This window comes from Rattus norvegicus, chromosome 15 (genome assembly GCF_036323735.1).
Source record: "Rattus norvegicus strain BN/NHsdMcwi chromosome 15, GRCr8, whole genome shotgun sequence".
NCBI classification, from domain to species: domain Eukaryota; kingdom Metazoa; phylum Chordata; class Mammalia; order Rodentia; family Muridae; genus Rattus; species Rattus norvegicus.
This window is the reverse complement of record NC_086033.1, coordinates 42694082-42713502: the sequence shown is the minus strand read 5'-3', so window position 1 is coordinate 42713502 and position 19421 is coordinate 42694082. Positions and strand designations below refer to the sequence as shown.

Genomic DNA, 19421 nt, shown 5'->3' with positions numbered 1-19421 from the left:
CTTTTTGCCGCCCTGAATGCTGGTTCTGGTTTCTCTGGGCTCATCTTTGGCCCAGCCAGCTGCTGAGCAAACTTGTCAGGTTCTGCTGGCACCCTGTACTCGCTCTCTTAGCCAGCCACACATCCCCAGGAGCCTCCTGCATCCTCCGAATTGAAAGTCTGTGTTTGTCAAATCCTTTGCTGTCCTCTGGCACAGCTTGAAGCCACTGGCTCTGCAGCCACCTGGAGATGTGCTCTGTCTGGTTGCACAGCCAGGCTTCCATGTGCCTGGGGCATTCTGTTCAGGGAAATGCTGGGCCCCCTCACACCATCCCTGGGGAAGCATCTGTTGGTCTGCTGTCTTTTAAAGGCCACAGACTCACTGGGGGTACATCGTGAGGAAAGCAGATGGCCTTGGACACAGAGGTGTCTGGTGAGGGGCAGGTGTGAAGATTTGGAATCAGCATGGAGTAGGGGAGCTCCATCAAGCTGTGGGGGCTGCCATCACATGGTCAGTGAGTCATCAGGTTGTCATAAGGAGGAGAGGCTGACTTTGGTCTTTGTCGCCTCAAGGGAGAGGACTAAAGGGACAGAGGGACATTCAGCTCTTCTATTCGAAGGAGGAAGAGCTTTGCCAGCTGTTATTAGATCTACCAAGGAGAACCGGGCTCCTTCAAGCTTCTTCTAGACAACTGATTGCCAGGATGTGTAAGGAACTTTGAACATTCACAAGGCATCTTAGCTAGATTAGAGGCAGAGTCCTTCCAGCTTTGAGGTTCTGGCTCTTGAGAACTCCTGTGTGTGTGTGTGTGTGTGTGTGTGTGTGTGTGTGTGTGTGTGTGTATACAGACATAAGAGAGCAATGCTAGGGAAGGGCTGGAGTGTGACAGTGGTGAGAACCCAGAAGTGCTTAATCCTGATCCTGAGGCTGAGTAGTACAGACATGCACACATATGGGCATGTGTGCAATTAGAGGGGAGCCTGAAGAGAATGCTTTATCAGGTTCAAGCAGCATTAGGAACGGATGTGGACGGAAAGCAATTAGTCATCATCAAATATTAAAAATATCAATCAGCTCCTACTTGCTGTATGGCATCTCCAATTAACAAAAAGTGTTTTTAAAGTTTGTAGTTTCAAGTAAGGGTTGTGGTAAGGAGGGCATCTTGCTTAGTCTTGTAACACAGTGTGTAAAACTGAAGTTATTTGGGAGAACAAAGGGAATAATTCCATCTTTATCATGCTCATCTTCTACGAGGGTCAGAACCCACCTTCAGACTCTTCCTTTCCTTCCTTGGATCAGCAGTGGCCTGACCAGTTTCTGTCACTGTGCCTTCAGAGTTGCTACTGTTCCTGTTCCTGCCTAGTTCCCCTTCAGTGCAAAGGTCTGCTCTGCCCATTGTGACGGGACTTGCATATCCCTACGTGCCCTGGTGGGAGGTCTCATTTGGGTATTAATCTGTTCCTTTAAGGAGGACAAGAGACTACTGAGAAGGGCCTTGGAGATGTGGTTCATACAGTGTCTACTCCAATAGAGGGTCACTGATAAGCGTTGAAGATGTGATTCAGCTGTGTAGTATTATCCTTCAAGTAGCCACCAGCTGCATCAGATCAGCTGTTCCCACTTAAAGAAGTCCATCAGGATTGGGCCAGTGATGGATGTTCCCTTAGAGAAGGGGAGGCTGAGGAGGGTTATTAAACCAAGATTCCCACAACCTTCCCAGCCATCTGTATGTAGTTCTGCTGTAAATGCAGGCAGCCTCCTCCAGGTGTGAAGAATACATAGACTGTTTCTTCTCACAGGGTTTGGGGAAAATCCATCAGCTCAAAAACCAATTCTTTCCTTCCTTCCTTCCTTCCTTCCTTCCTTCCTTCCTTCCTTCCTTCCTTCCTTCCTTCCTCCTTCCTCCTTCCTCCTTCCTTCCTCCTTTCCTTCCTTCCTTCCTCCTTCCTTCCTCCCTTCCTTCCTTCTTCCTCCTTTCCTTCCTTCCTTCTTTCCTTCCTTTCTATTTCCCTTCCTTTTTTTCTCTCACCTCTTCTCTCCTCTTGTTACATAAAGAAAAGGGCACCAAGCTGTCTATTGACTGTAGGAATAATTTCATTTCCTCGTTGGTATAGTGTACCTTGTGTCACTACAGAGCTGGTGCCACTTGGTAGTCAAGTTTACAGTGTTCGTTTCAGTTGACTTCTAGATGATAAATGGCGACTCCAAGACCTCATTCTGTGAGCCAGAGGCTGGCCCTCATTTGATACCATCATTCTGCTCAGGCTCAGGGTAACAGAGAACCAACCTGTGACAGTATAGAGGTAGCAGAGAGGAGGTGGACGTATGAAACATTAGGCTTTGGAAAGTTTTAGCTCTCAAGAAGCCACTGAAGGGATTACCTGTGCTGAGTGTGGAACCAGAGAGTGTTGTGATTCTCCAGAGATTGGGGTGACAGAAGAAGTAGCTCTCACGGTATGTGAGAATGTCCGGAATACATGCATGTACACTCACGTACATACGTGTGTGCGTGTGTGTATGCATGTGTGTGTATGCCTGTGTGTATGCGTGTGTGTCCGTGTGTAAGGATATGTGTGTGTTGAAAAAAAATCAGCATCAGCTGGGATACTGAGTTACACCAGATGTGTCAGGAAAACATGGGGATGAAGTGTGTGTTTAAAATACTTCTCTATTTTTTGCCTTCAAATGAGCAAGGCAAGGGGAATGAACATAAAAAAGAACCCAAAGTAGAATACTGTCACAGAAAATAAGAAAGGCTCATAAACAGAAAACAAGGCTCTGTAAATAGTTTAAAATATATAAATAGCAAGAATAAATATATTATCACCACTAATAAAAGATAGCAAGTTTTCAAATACTGTTATATGCTGCTTAAAAGATGCATAACTAAAACAAAGACATATGGAAGAATTAAAAACAAAGAATAGGAAAAGATATGCCAGATATATAAAAAGATAACCCAGGGACATTATTATTAGTAAAAATAATTTTAAGAACAAGTCTTTTAATAGCATTCAATAGAGACAGTAAACAAAGGCGAAGTGCCAAGAAGGTGAAACAGCAAGGGACTTGGAGATGCTAACAACACAGCCTACAATTATATAAAAACCAACAGAACGAATGAGAGTATGCGATATAAGAGGCTACTTCAGAGAGCTTAATCTGCCAGAATATTGAATGGGCCCAGATGATTTAACCTTTAATATCTCAAGCTTGTTCATGAATGTCTGGAAAACACTGTACCCAAGACATAAATGTTCCTAGTTGGCTTTAACTGTCAACTTGAAACAGCCTAGAGTCACCTGAGAAGGGTTCAATTGCGGGATTACCTAGATAATATCGGCCTTTGGGCGTGTCTACGAAGGATTGCCTTGTTTGTTAATTGATATAGGAGAGTCCAGCCCTCTGTGGGTGGTGTGATTCTCTGGGCAGCAGGTCCTGGGGTCTCTAAGAAAGATAGGTAAGCATGGGTCTGGGATTGAACCAGCCAGTAGCATTTCTTCATGGTTTCTGTTTCAAGTTCTTATATTGACTTTCCTCAGTGATGGGTCCATCTGGAAGTATAAGCTGAAGTAAATCCCTCCCTCCTCTAAGTTGCTATTGGTCAGCAACACCAAGGAAACTAAAAATGTTTATAGTTTCAAGTGCCTGTGGTTCACTTAGAAAAAAATGCAGTGTTCTAGTTACAAGATAGGTTGTAACAGGATATAGTAAAATCCAGTTTCTAAACCCAATACAATTAAGTTAGAAATAAAGATTAAAAGATAGAACAATTAACAACCTCACATTTTTAAACTGCCCACTCTTTTTCTTTTGTAAACTGTCCACTCTTAATCCATGTGTTAGAAGAGAATAAAATGGAGGCCGTGGAGATAGCTTAGTAGTTAAGACCCCTTGACACTCATGCAGAGGACCCAGATTCCGTTCCCAGCACCCGTGTGATGGCTTAGAACCATCTGTAACTCGAGTTCCCCGGGACCCCATGTCCTATTCTGACCTCTGGGGAATTGCATGCATATGCTGTTCATATGCACTGTGCAGTCAGTAAGATGGATGAGATAAGGACCTTTTCTTTTTTATTGAAGATGTATGCAGCATATTCTGATCATCGTTTCCCGTCCCATCTCCTCCCATCCAGCAAGCTCCACACCTTCCTTCTTCCTGTTTACAAAACAAGCAGGTGAAAGAAAGCGAACAACCAGAACTTCTTGTTAAAAATTAAAAAAGCACAAGAAACACACACACACACACACACACACACACACACACATAATTACAGATGTGTACACAAAAATAGGACCCATAAACACACAAAACCAGATGCCATAGTCCCAGGCAAAAGGCCAGGAGGATAAAAATTGCGAAAACAAAGACAACAAATAAATAAATCTACAAAGACACCATTGACTTTGCTTTGTGCTGTCCATGTTGCTGGGCATGGGCCTATGCCTGAGTGTGGTATATCCCCAGTGTGGTATATCCCCAGTGTGGTGTATCCCCAGTGTGGTGTATCCCCAGTGTGGTGTATCCCCAGTGTGGTATATCCCCAGTGTGGTATGTCCCCAGTGTAGTGTATCCCCAGTGTGGTGTATCCCCAGTGTGGTATGTCCCCAGTGTGGTGTATCCCCAGTGTGGTGTATCCCCAGGGTGGTGTATCCCCAGTGTGGTGTATCCCCAGTGTGGTATATCCCCAGTGTGGTGTATCCCCAGTGTGGTATGTCCCCAGTGTGGTGTATCCCCAGTGTGGTATATCCCCAGTGTGGTGTATCCCCAGTGAGACTCCTTTGGAAAAAATACATGGGTTTCCTTAGCAAGCAGTTGTTAGTTGGAGATCGCTTCCTAGTTAGGGATAGGAGGTCATCTTATGTCACCCTTCTTACCCAGCATTGTGCGACAGTGCCAGCAAGGTGGGGGGATATGAAACTCCCATCTTATAGAATTGAGGAGAACCTGGAGGCAAACCAGTAGAAGTATGAGATTCCTTTCAGTTCTCTGAGTCTAGGGGAAGTCTACTGAAATCAGTGAGATTTTTTTACTCCAGGAGGAAGCAGTGAGGCCATGTAATAGGAGAACATGGTATTTATAAGAACAACACAAATCAGGGCACATAGAACAATGTCAAGTAAAGACACGTCAGCTGGTGCAGAAACAGTGTCATGGTGTCAAAGGCTATCCAAGAAAATTTGTAGAAATTGAAAGTGATATTAGACTCATTGATAGGAAGATTACGTATTATAAATATGCCAAATACTTTTAAATTAATTTATAAATTCAATGTAGTTCTAGTCAGAATCTTAATAGGATATTTTTATGGAACTTGACAAGCTGATATTGAACGAAATTGGGAATGCTAAAGGGTCAGAATAGCAGAGAAGACTTTGGGGAGTAAGGTAAGAGGATTCCTTGTCAGGTATCAGGGCTCATAGAGGAGGGTGGGTGGAACTCTTGCTCTCCCAGTACATTTGGACTCCCTTCAGCAGCACTCTCCATGCAAACCAGTAATAGCGTGCTCTCTCTCTCTCTCTCTCTCTCTCTCTCTCTCTCTCTCTCTCTCTCTCTTACAGTCAGGGCATCTTTGGAACTCTGTCTTCAAAATATATCCTAGGGCCTGTGGAGATGCTCAGTCAGTGAAATACTTGTCTTGCAATCATGAGGCCTGAGTTCAGATAATCAGAATCTGCAAAGAGCCATGTGGTGGTTCATATCTCTAACCCCAGTGCTGGGCAGAGGCAGAGGTTGCTGGATCCCTAGAACTCCTTGGCCACTCAGCCTACCCCAACCCATGAGCATCTGTCTCAGAAAACAAAGGTGGGGAGCAACTGAGGAAGATACTTGATGTCAGCATTTGGCCTCATACAGGTGGACACATATGTGTACATGTATACATGCTAGCTACACAAATACATATATTTATGTAATTATATATAGAATATATACATATGGAATATATATGTGTGTATTCCAAAGTCTAATCATGGCTTCTGACTGTTTCTGCCAATGACTGGCCTCCACTGTCAGAATCTTCAGTTTGACAGCCATCTTCCTACCTATACCCTGAATCTGTCTAGTCCTGTCTGTTTTATATAGAGAAAAGCCAAAGAATCCTCACGCCTTCCCATGCTTAGCACTCATCAGCATCTGCCCATCTCTTTCAGATAAAATTCCAAGTCAGGAATTACCTGCCAGGGCCCTACCTGATTGGCCTCACCTCCATGGGTACCTTTGCCGTCTTTCACGTCACCCAAGCCACACAGTATCTTTATATGTGACAGACTCATTGCTGGTACATGGGACTTCAGTCAGGTGTCTGAACGATCGCCCCCCTGCCATGGCATCTGTACATATGCATCCAGAATCTCTTCAGGACCCACTTCAAGCACTGCTGAGTCACCCTTTCCACTCATGCTCTCTCTCCATTCTTCTACTTTTAAAAAGTCGTATTTGTACTCTGTCTGCATCATCTGTTTATTGGTTTTTGTGTTTGTTTGTATTTATCCACTGGAATCTATACCCTAGAAAAGGGTAAGATGGTGTCTGTTTCTTAGTTCATGTACTCACGCTTAGACCACTTCCTGGCATCAGCAGTCACTGCATAAATAGTAATGAATGCACGAGTGAGTGGAATATAACAGAGATCCCTGAAAGAAAAGCCATACCTATTGCTGCATGGGGGTGGGAGTGGTGGACTATTTAGTAACTATTGATTTGGGATTTTTGCCCTTTGTACTTAAGAAAAATAAGTTAAATTGAATCCCTGCCTTATGCACAAAATTGACTTCCAGATAGTCTAATAACTAAAATGAAGATTAATTTAGTTTTCTTGTTTAAATGCACATTCACAACCATGCACCAAGCAATAGAATGCTTTTATTATACTGGATTCAGTAAAGTCAAGCATTAAAACTCCCCAATTACTTCTGGCCCATGCACCTCCTCAGGGGACATTGCCTAGCTAGAGCCTGGCTGTCCTCCCCACCAGGGGTCCTTGCTTGTTCCCTAGTAAAGGTTAGGAAGTTGACTGTCTTTTGACTTGTTGTTGATGTATTTTTTTTTTGTCATAGTTACTTTTCTATTGCTGTGATAAAACACTATGACCAAGGCAACCTATAGAAGAAAAGGTTTATTTGAGCATATGGCTCCAGAGAGGTGAGAGTCCATCACCATCATACCTTCTAAACTTCCCCAAACATCTGGGGACAAAGCTGGGGACCACGTATTCAAACCACCACATTTACTCCCTGACTCCCACATTCTCGGCGTCATCTTACAATATGGATGTATTTAGTCCAACTTCAAAAGTCCCCAGTCTTTTACAATATCAACATTGTTTAAAAATCTAAAGTTCAAAGTCTCTTTTAACATCCAAGTCCATCAATCTCTTAATTGTTAACCCCTGTAAAATAAAAAAAGCAAATTACAGGCTTCTAACAAATAATGGCATAAACTATACATTACTATTCCAAAAAAGAGGAATGGGGACACAGTGAGAAAATACTTGACAAATGCAATATGGAACCTTTGCAGGGCAAACTCCTGTAACTAGATATCCAGTGTCAAAGGCTTAGATGGCTCCACCCTTCTAGCTTTGATGCCAGCAACAAACACTCTTGGGATTGGTTCCACTCCCTGTCTGCAGCTCTCTTTGGCAGATATCCCCATGACTCTGACATCTCTAACTTCTTGGGGTCTTTAAGGCAATCCAGGCGCCACTTTCACAGCTTCATGTAGGAACCTTTCAGGGCCTCCTTGTAGGGTTTCCCCTGCCATATGCTTGGCCTCAGAGTTCTCCTTAACCATGGAGGAAGATTCTACAGCACGTTGTGTATCCCTCATGTCTCTAAAGTCAGAAGCATGTAGACAACACTGCCAAGTACGACTACCTGCTTGGGATGGAGCCTGGCTCCCTTAAATCACATTTGCAACATTTCCTCTTTGTTGTTGATTTTTTAAAATCAGATATTTTATTTATTTACATTTCAAATGTTATCCCCTTTCCTGGTTTCCCCTCTGCAAACCCCTATTCCATCCCCACTTACTCTGCTTCTATGAGGGTACTCCCCTACCCACCTACCCACTCCCACCCCATCGCCCTGGCATTCCCCTACACTGGGGCATCCAGCCTTCACAGGACCAAGGGCCTCTCCTCCCATTAATGCCCAATAAGGCCATCCACTGCTACATATGCAGCTGGAGCCATGGGTCCCTCCATGTGTAGTCTTTGTTTGGTGGTTCATTCCCTGGGAGCTCTGGGGGCTCTGGTTGGTTGATATTATTGTTCTTCCTATGGGGTAGGAACCCCCTTCAGCTCCTTCAGTCCTTTCCCTAACTCCTCCATTGAGGTCCCCATGCTCAGTCCAGTGGTTGACAGCAAGCATCCGCACCTATATTTGTCAGGCTCTAGCAGAGCCTCTCAAGAGACAGCTATAACAGCCTACTGTCAGCAAGAACTTCTTGGCATCTGCAATAGTGTCTGGGTTTGGTGTCTGTACATGGGATGGATCCTCAGGTGGGGCCTCTGGATGGCCTTTCCTTCAGTCTCTGTTCCACAATTCACAATTTGTCCCTGTATTTCCTTTAGACAGGAGCTATTCTGGGTTAAAAATTTGGAGATGAGTGAATGGCCCCATCCCCTAACCAGAGGCCTTGCCTAACCTCTGGATATGGTCTGTACAGGTTCTTCCTTCCCTTTGTTGGGCATTTCAGCTAATCTCATCCCCATTGGGTCCTGGAGCCTCTTGCTTTCCTGGCATCTGGAACTTTCTGGTGGCTACCCCAAGATCCCCATCCTTCATTGCTACACACTTCTGTTCAATTTCCTGACCCTCTGTATATCATCCTGTCTCCTCTCATACCTGATTCTGCCCCTTTTCCTCCCTCCCCTTCCTCTCTTCCTCCCTAGTCCCTCTCTGTCATTGATTTTTAAAAGAAGAAGCATTCTTCAGGCCCTTCCTTTATAAGAGTTGGAAGCTGAGCTGGATGACATCTTGCCTTGAGGACACCCCTCCTTTTATTCCAATATAGATTAGGCCTCTCTTAACACCCCCTGTCTGCAAGTCTTGTCTGCAACATTAAGATTCCTGGTGCTCTTTTCCTTAATTAAGTTTTATCTTATTGTCTGACCTGTTCTTTTTCATGGTAGATCTGCATAGGAGTGATTACTAACAACCATGTGTTAGTAGGGTCTTGATACCTCCTCCACCAAGGAAATTAGTATATTACTCAGGCAGGTTCTTAGGATAAAACCAGACTCCATAATCTTTGCCAATATGTCACAAGAATGATCTCTGGCCCAGTTGCTATCATTGCTCTCCTTTGAAATCCATTGAGCTGGACTTTCATGACTCTCAGAACTATGGTCTTCTAAGCTCCTACCAGGGTGGCCCATTAAGCTCTGCTTACCATTGTCAACCACTTTTCTAATCCAAAGTCCCAAAGTTTTCTGTATTTCTCTATGAAACAGCTTGACCACAATATCCCACTTCTGGTACCAACTTCTATATTAGTCATTCTTCTATTGTTACGGTAAAACTTTATGACTGAGGCAACTTATAAAAGAGTTTATTGGGGATTATGGGTCCAGGTTCCAGTAGGCTGGAATCCATGATGGTGGAGCAGAACAGCAGGGGACAGGATTAGATGCTGGCAGTCTCAGGGCAACTCAGGGCTCACTGCTTGAACCTCAAGCACAAGACAGAAAACTGGGAATAACATGAGTCCTTAAACTCAGAAATCTTTGATATATATCCTCCAACACCACCACACCTAAGTTTTACCGAGCTGCTCCGCCACTTGGGGATCTGGTATTCAAATGCCTGAGAGCATGGGGATATCTCATTCGAACCTCACAGCTTGCCTATTTCCAGATGCATGTTAAGTTTTAAAAGGTTATAAATAGTCAACCCCTTATTTGTGGGAAATGCTTCAAGACCCTTCATGTCTGCCTGAAGCAACAAGACACTATATATACATTCTATGGCTTCTAGTCAGTGTATTGGATTTCCTGTGTTTATCACTCTTGCACTTGACTAAGGCAGACAAATGGCAATGCTTGCACTGAAGTACTGTCACAGTGGATCTGATATCAGTGGTGACAATGTCAGTAACGGGTGGAGAGCATAGACATTCAGACACATTGGACAAGAGATGGCTCATGTACTTACTGGGAAGAATGGAGGAGTGGTGGGGCACAGTTTAAAAGCCAGGAACTGATTATTTCTGGAAAGTTCTACTGAATATTTTTAGATAAATGATTGTTGGCAAGAAAGTGAAGCCACAGATAAAGGAGGACCACTGCACCATACAGATGGGTGGCCTGGGGAGCATGGGGCCAACTGGGCCTACAGTGAAAGGTCACAGAGGATGAGAAGTCCACAGCACCCTTGTACCGTCACCTTCAGGCATGGTGCAGGGCAGCACTGTTTTACTCCTGGAGCCCTGAAAGTGTTGGGCCCTCGGCTCCCTGCACCTCAGGGCACTGCTCAGCTCCCTTTTGCTTCTTCTCCAGCCATGCCCTGTTGTCTCTGCTCAGACTGGACTCTATAAGAAAACCAGCTTACCAGCCACCCCTTTGTCAGAAGTGGGGCACTCAGTTTTAAAGGCCCTCAGTGCATGTTTTATATTGACTACCAGCAAACAATTCACTTGGCACAGGAAAGATGGTATTACAGTGGGCAACTCAAGTAGCATGCATCCTTATGTTGTCCTTACATGTTCTACTTTAAAAAATGTTTGCTTTTCATTTTTAAAGGAATAGTAATCTACAACAGAAAAAAATGGTTTTTGAGCATAGGGTCTTGCTCTGTAGCCCATGCTGGCCTTAAACTTGAGGAAATCTTGCCTTCCCTGGGCTGGAATTGCAGGTGTCAGCCACCACACCCAGAGACAGGAAATTCTAAAAAATAAAAAAGTCCCTTTCACACATTTCACTCTGATAAAACCATGGTTACAACTTGAGTATATTTCTCTCCAGTCTGTTTGGTATGATTATTTCTTTATGGTTATAATAAAAGCATGCACATAATTGTGTTTTTCCTTTTTAATTTAGCTGTAGATAATTATGATCTAATCATATACATGCTGTACTGTCAACATAATGGTAATTTTTACTGCATCAGGTTTTATTATTTTGATCTATCACTGTTGAAAGCTATTAACCTATTTTTGTTAGATTTCTTCTCCCATTTTAGCAAGTAGAACATTTCAGAGTATGGTAGAACTTTCTGTCCACTGTCTTTTTAGTCACCATGTTGCTTTGAGGTTTTTAGGAGTACAATATTAACAAACATCAAGAATGCGATAAGTATATGTCCTTAGAGTCCCATCAGAAGTCTAGCTAGTGTAGAGCCGTGTGGGCCAGAGGCATGTGCTGGTGTAGAGCCGTGTGGGCCAGAGGCATGTGCTGGTGTAGAGCCGTGTGGGCCAGAGGCATGTGCTGGTGTAGACCATGTGGGCCAGAGGCATGTGCTGGTGTAGACCATGTGGGCCAGAGGCATGTGCTAGTTTATTCACTCTTATTTTACCTAGAACTCACTGTGGTGGTTTGGATTAAAAAAAAATATTCCTCATAGGCTTCATTATTTGAACTCTTGGTCCTCAGTACATGGTGCTGTTTGTGGAAGTTATGGAACTGTTTTGAGGTATAGCCTTGCTGGAGGAGGTCTATCCCTGGGGAGGGCTTTAAGGATTTATAGCCTCATCCATGTCCACTTCTTTTTGGCTTCTTGTGTATGGTTGAAATACAGTCTCTCAGCTTCCTGTCCCTGTCCCTGCTGCCATGTCCTCCCCACCATTACGGACACATCACTCTTTGTATTACAAGCCAAAATGGACTCTTCCTTAAGTTGCCTTTGGTCATAATATTTTATCACAGCAACAGAAAAGTAATCAATAAAATTATATATGGCTTAATAAAGGCATCTAAAACTTTAGAGAGGGAGTCGCCCTGCTTACATTTGTGTGGAAGTAGGTCAGAGAACAGCAGGTATACTGAGCAGTCAGGGAACTTCCAGTGGAGGGACGCAGCCATTATGCTGCGTTCGCAGCAGCCATTATTAGTGTGGTTTGGAGGGGCAGACTTAGTTTTTACCAGATGACAAAGGGATCTAGTGACTGGTGTAAATGAGGTGATTGTGGCTTTGCCGGCTGCTTGTGATTTCCTGGCTGCCTCACCCCCACCCTAGGCCCCCTACTCATGCTCAGTAACAGAACTCAGAAGACTTTACTTTCGGCTAGCCTTGCAAATTTATTGCGACTTCGTTTTATTAAACTGAACACATTTGTGAAATTGTTAATTGGCAATAACTGCCTCAGTCTTTATTGATCTTGCGTGTTTTCCCATTTCAGCCCACACAGCCTTGTATGCCGCTGTTACAGTGACCCTGAAGCTGATGGTTATGTACATTTCTATTAACTTATGAAGTAAATGTGTAGAGATCCTTAAAACAGTTATCCTTTTACTATATACTATGTGGCTGGGAAATGTGTATTTTTGCTACTGTGAGGCTTTCCATGTTTTTATAGAGGAGAATAAACAAATGTTCTATGGAAATATCTTTAAATTATTTTAGGAACATTTTAAATGTCTGTTTATTATTGTGCACATGTGTGTATGTTTATGTGTGGGCATAGAATGACAACTTCCTAGGAACCGATTCTCTTCTTCCACCTGTTGAAGCCTCTTGTTATTTCATGGTTCCTCACTCCACCACCATTTTGCCACAAGAGTGCTGGATTACAGATGTGAGGCACTGCATCTAGCTTTTGTGGCTCTGGGGTTGAAATTCCAGCCAGCAGGTTTCCACAGCAAGCCTTTTACCTGCTGAGCCATCTTGCTGGCACTAAACTATTGTTCAGCGCCAAAACCTTGCTTTATAAGACAAAGTCTTGAGCCGTTTTGATCATCAGATAACAGGAGCAGCTTCTTCGCTCAGCTAACGGCTGTGGTGACACACAGTGACCAACTTAATTTGGATACATGATTTATCTGTGTTTTGTTCTCTGCAGGAATGGGCTGCTTCTGGGGAGCTGAGCGCAAGTTCTGGCTCTTGAAAGGAGTGTATTCAACCCAAGTGGGTTTCGCAGGAGGCTACACACGCAATCCCACCTACAAAGAGGTCTGCTCAGGTAGGGACGGAGATTCAGTCACTGGAAGAACAAGGGGGTCATCCCTACCAGTGGTGACAAGATCTTTGAAATGGAAAGGATATATATTGAAGAACATGTACTTGTCTGCTTTCTTCCTAACCATTCCTATAAATATACTTCTTTGCTTCTCATGTTGTATCTGTAGAGGATGATGAACTTCCCCCATGGAATGCATTTTATTCTTTTGCTGTGGAAAAAAAATCACATAAGACTTGGTTGATTGGAATAATTGTGCATTTAGCTTAGCAAGCGTGGCTGGGCTCAGCTTGGCAGATCTTCGAGGCTCTCCTGGTGACACTCATGGGACCATGTCACCTGGTGGGAAGTTCAAGGACCAGCTGTTCTTAAATGACCTCCTGTGGCAGTCAGTGCTGGCTGCTGGTCAGCACTCACTGAGAAATGAGGATGCCTTAGATGGGTGTGAGCTAATGCAAGTGCTGGCGTGTGTTAAGACCTGGAAACAGCAAAAGGATGAGCCCTCTTCTCCATGTATTCATTTGCTATTGCCCCACCGACTATACTGGGACACACAGTCTAGCCTAGACAGTGCTTCTGACCCCAGTACAGGGATCCAGGGAGGTACGAAGAAATCAAGACGGTTTGTTATAGTGGTCTCCATGTGCCTCAGATGCCTCACGCAGTAGATATACTCTGGGGGAGATCATGAGAAGCCATGCTGTGATACAGGGATCTGTCAATTACCACTCCCTGCCTGTCTATAAATAAAAGTTTTCTAAAGCACATTTGTATTAGTATTGGTCAGGTTCTCAAAAGGAACAGAACTGACAGAAAGAATATATATCTTAAAAGGGAATTATTAGACTGTCTTATACAATGAGGGTAGCCCAACAATGGCTGTCTCACAGTGGAGAGGTGGAGAGTCTGGTATGAGGCTGATGTCTTCACGGTCCCAATCTGGTGTTGAAGACTTCGAGGATTCCTGGAGAACTGCTGATTTTCAGACTGTGCTGAATCCCAAGCAAAGTTGCTTCTTTTTCCTTTTATCTGGGCTGCCACCAGAAGGTGCTGTCTAGATAAGGTGGGCTTTACTGCTTCAAATAATTTGAGTAAGAAAGTCCCTCACAGACCACCCAGCAGCTTGTGTTTTGCTTGATTGCAGATGTCAGGGCATCACAATAGCAGTGCTCATTGCCAATGGACATGTTCGTGCCCCAACAGCAAGGGTGTGTGGTTCAGCGGGTGCAGTGTGGACTGCAAAGCAGGAAGCACTTACTGCCCCGCCCTTTGCAGAGAAGGACGTGCTGACTGCTGCTGAGGGAGAACACAGGAAGATGCCCATGCAGGCTCCAGCCAGTGCAGTTCCTGCAGGACTTCGTTTCTGGCATTCAACAAGTTCCCTTGCTTTCCTCATGCCTAGCATTGTATGGTAGCTTTTTGGGCTATCCTAGAACTCACCATGTAGACCAGGCTGCCTTCCAACTTACTGAGGTCCACTTGCCTCTGCCTCCCAGGTGTTGAATGAAAGGTGCGTGCCACAATGTCTGCCCCATCCACCTATTCTTGGTGCTATTGCAGGAAAGCCCACTGTGTTTCCACCGGATCTGGTTTCTTTTCCACCCGGGAGCAGGTTGGTATCTCCCAGTGTCTCTGGGATGTTGATGAGACTTGTAATCACCACAAAGCGACACAGTGGGAATCGGTGATGGTCCTCCTTCCAGGAACCTCTGGGCACTCAAGTGCACAGGCCACAGAGAGACGGATATGCATACATGCAATTAAAAGTAACTAAATAAATATTTTTTAAGAAGGAAAGAAAAAAGAGACTGGAGGATGTAGCTGAGTGGTAGAGCACCTACCTGGTATGTGTTAGACCCTGAAATCAGCCAACAGGGCCAAAAAAAGCTTATCACCACCCTAAAAGGTCTTACTTTGTAATGTTTCCGGAGACCTGTGGTTTAAGTAATATTTAAAAATATAGTTGGGCCTGGTGCTACAGCACTGTACTTCTACCCATTAAGAAGGCTAAGGGAGGAGAACTACAAATTCAGGGCCTACGTATAGAGTGAATTCAAGGCCAGCTTAGGCAACTTAGCAAGATCTTGTCTAAAAGGAAAAAAGAAGGGATACATTTCAGTGGCTTGCCTAGTGTTGGTTCAATACCCTACACAGAAAAAATAAAAAATAAAACGACATTCTAAATAAGTGACTACTTATATCAAGATAAAAGCTTGAGGGCCAGGCATGCCCGCAATTCCAGCGCTTGGCAAGCTAAGGCAGACAGATCGTGAATAGAAGGCCAGCTTGGGCTATATACGTCTAAGCAGCTTGGACCTTGTAGTGAGATACCATTTTAAACAAAGAAAAACGTTAAAAATGGAGGGGGAAAAAGCAAGGGGTTTGAGGGCATTAGTTCTGGAAGATCACTGGGGCTCATGGGCTCATGAGGGAGTAGGAGGGGCCTTACTGAGAAAAACAGCCATGCTGATTTGTTGGTTAAAGTCGGGATTTTCCTTTTGCTTGTCACTGCAGCAATGGAGGTGCTATAAGAGCTTTAGTTCCCACTCATAGGAAGAATCGAATCGTCCAGCATTAGGAGTGTGGGGCATGAAATACATTCTTCAGTGGTCAGTCCACATATATTTTTGCTTGTTTCAAAATTAAAGATGCGTTTGTAGAGCTATCCTTAGAGATGCCAGTGTCCCTGGAGATCTCTCAGGTTCTCTCTCTCGGGCCTCAGGAATGGAAATGAATAGATGTAGTTCTAGACATGGAATAATGACGTAGGAGGAAAAGGTTGCTAAAAGAACCTACAAGGGCTAGGGAGATGGGCCACTGGGTGAAGTTGCTTGCTCACAGCTTGATGACTTGAGTTTGAATCTTCAAAACACATGTAAAAGCATTCCAGCATCCCTTACCTGAAATGGGGGGGCAGAGGCAAGGGAATCCACGGAGGCTAGTGGTTCAACTAACTGGGCTTAGGAAGCAGTGAAGAGATTTCTGTCTCAAACAAGGTAAAAAGGTGAGAACTAGTACCTCAAGCTTGTTTCCTGACCTCTATATGCACACCATGTATGCCCACATTTACCCACTGTCTTAGTCAGGGTTTGTATTCCTGCACAAAACATCATGTTGGGGAGGAAAGGGTTTATTCAGCTTACACTTTCACATTGCTGTTCATCACCAAAGGAAGTCAGGACAGGGACTCAATCGGGTAGGAAGCAGGAGCTGATGCAGAGGTCATGGCTTGCTTACTTACTGGCTTGCTTCCCCTGGCTTGCTCAGCTTGCTTTCTTATAGAACAGAAGACCACCAGCACAGGGATGGCACCATCCACAATGGGCTGGGTCCTCCCCCTTTGATCACTAGTTGAGAAAATGCCTTACAGCTGGATCTCATGGAGGAATTTCCTCAAGGGAAGCTCCTTTCTCTGTGATAACTCCATTTTGTGTCAAGCTGACACACAAAACAAGCCAGTACGTCCATGCACAGGCACACACGCACATGCACAGACACAAGCATGCACATGCTCATGCACAAATTAATAAAGAAATCTTCTAAATACCCGATTTCCATGCTGTTACCCTCACTCTGCAAAGGGCAAAAGCCAGTTCTGATACTGTATCACTTGTTTATGTCACCATGGGCTCCTTTCTGTTCTCCTCTGCCTCACTGACAATGTAATTGTCATGTGAATTTCTACTGCGTGCTAAGCACCATAATAAGGATTTCTTAAGACTTTGTTTTTTTTTTCCTCATGCGAGCCCCACATGGCATCCCAGTCTCTGTCCTTTAACAGAGGCATTGTTGAGGCTCAGAGAGTTCATGTGACTTACCTTCTCCCTTAGTTGCTCTCCATTTATAGTTTATGCCATTGACCTTGGTGTAAGTCTCCCAGTTGTTGCTGTAGCTTGGTTGTCCTCCATTCAGCCATTCACATGTCCTTCTTTCAGATCTATTCATTGGCTGAACTTTAAAATACATTGTGATGTTCTAAATGACTCCTGTGTGGGAAGTAAAGAAGGATTTGCTTTGTCCTACAGATGTTTGAGTTTGAAAGTGAAAAAAGTCCAATTCCTGCATGATTCAGTCCATGCAGACAGCTTGCATCAGGCTGCAGCAGTGGGTAAAATGGGATTCGAGGGCTTGGGTGGTGATGGGAGGGTACAGAGCTGTCCATTCCACCTTAACAGGACTGCCAACTTAGGGCACACAAAAGGCATGGTTGTTATGAAAACCGATGCCTGACTACAAAGAGATGATGTTGGGTTCTACCCAGACACAAAAGGAAAGGTGATTGGGGTGGGGGTGTCTGGAATTTTTTGTTCTGATTATAAAAGTTAGACCGAGTAAAAGGTATCCTTGCCTAGGAGTGATAGAACCCTCAAATCCCTAGAAATAGCAGGGAGGAGAACACAACATCCACTTAGGGAGATAGTGGGAAGGAACCAGTTAGAGAATTTTGACAGAAAAGGATATGTGGACAACACAGGGTCACTTATCTAGACTCTCTTCTGAAGCCCCCAATGCTCCCAGATGGCAGGCAGCTGAAATACAAGACAGAATCCTGATAGGGCACACAGAGGAGACAATAGCTGAGGAAGGAGGTAACTCCACAGGGACACAAGGGCAATGTCTCTGCTCCTTTTCTATTATTGTGACAAAACACCATGGCCAAGGTGACTTAGAAAGTACTTAATTGGGCTCATGGTTTCAGAAGATTAGAGTCCATCATGGTAGTACAAAGGCATGGCAGCATGGTCTGCAAGTAGGAAACAGTGAGGCACCTTGGGAATGGCAGGAATCTTTTGAAACTTCAAAGCTTGTCCCCAGTGACACACCTCCTCCAACATAGCCACACCTTCCTAATCTTTTCCAAACAATTTCAGTAACTAGGAACAGGTATTCGACTATATGAGCCTATGGGGTGGGGGCCTTATCATTCAAGCCACCATAAGTAGGGATGACTGTGGCATCCAAATAGGACTGTCAGGAGTGGGCTCAGTGACAGGTCTGGTGCATGCCAGGCTACCTCATCCCGAGTGAACCTGAGCCTTATGCTGTACAAGTTACAGGGTACTGATGTTTCTTTACATATTTTAACTAGTGCAGTCCCTTGGGAAAGGAAGAAAATGATGCCCGTGTTGAGGTACCGGTCCAGCCATCACTTGGGTGGGGGAAGACCAGCTTCAGACTTACTGGACATGGACCAACAGCTGGCCAGTCTTGACTGTGTAAAGAGAAGCCCAGGAGGATCCAGCAAGAGGTTGCTGAGCCTGCAGTCACTAGGGGAAGGTTTTGTTGGTACCTCTAGAGCACTGAGCAGACACAAAGCCTCTCACACCATGCCATTCTCAAGTTTCCACCAGTTTCTTCTTCTGACCCACCTGCTGTAGAACCTTGTCTTTTGCCCTTCTGTGGAAATCACTTCCAGGCAGAAGACACAATGAGACCACGTCAGCTAGGCAGACAGAGTAATTCTCATTTCAAATGCATCAGACAGCACTTGATGTGTATCTCAGTCCAGGGTGAGTTTAGTCTGTAGAGGTCTTTTCTGCTGTTGGGTTAAGCTGACTGATGAATGGTAATGGAGTTCAGGTCTTCAAAGCTGGGAGGCAGAAGGGAGGGCTCCACGGCCCCACCAAATGCTATGACTGTCATCTTGCATTTCCCCAGAGAGCCTTCATCCTTCACGTAGAGACCACATTTCATTGTGATGGAATTTCTTTATTTACCATCTCAAAGACCTGTTTTAAAATACTATTTGTACTGGGACATGTGCCCAAACTTTCGTTGCTCAGACTTGTTGAATGCTGAATCGGTAGCTCAGGCTAGCATGTCCCTTATTCCAGGAGAACTGGGAGAAGAAACACTCTGGTGTTTATGCGGTTTCATTTTGCAGTGGTCCAGCCATGGAACTCAGGCTGGCTTGGCCCTTGTAGTCCTCCTGTCTCAGCTTCCCGAATTCTTGGATCACAGGCATACCACTCCCCTAGCTTGGATAGACCAGGTATTTCAGGCCTGACTTTTGACCCCTCTTACAGCCACACTCCCAAGTCTTACACCATGCACATGGTGTCTTCTCAGATGTGGGATGGCCTTGCTCATGGCCCACAGGCCTTGCAGAGCCACCATTTCCACCCCCACCCCCAAGACTTGCTTGCACTGCAGGAATTTTCCTAAAATCATTTGCAAGGTTTTTTTTTCTGCTAACCGAAACTGGAGTGATGTAGCTGTGAGGCATCTGGCTTCTAAGGAAGCATCTCATAAAAGTAGAGAGATAGATAGATAGATAGATAGATAGATAGATAGATAGATAGATAGATAGATAGATAGAAATA

At 44.5% G+C, this 19421-nt stretch overlaps 1 protein-coding gene across 7 annotated transcripts in view; it reads left to right on the top strand.

Annotated features, from left to right (window-relative positions):
- Msra (methionine sulfoxide reductase A) overlaps positions 1-19421 on the top strand; it is a 338461-nt gene that overhangs the window by 139776 nt on the left and 179264 nt on the right. For all 7 annotated transcript variants that reach the window (XR_010057810.1, XM_039093214.2, XM_063274183.1 and 4 more), the window contains one exon: positions 12982-13101. Coding sequence is in view for 6 of the 7 variants with exons in the window: in XM_039093214.2 (XP_038949142.1) it covers positions 12982-13101 (120 nt within the window). In the remaining variant the exon portion in view is untranslated. The remainder of the gene's footprint in view (positions 1-12981; positions 13102-19421) is intronic.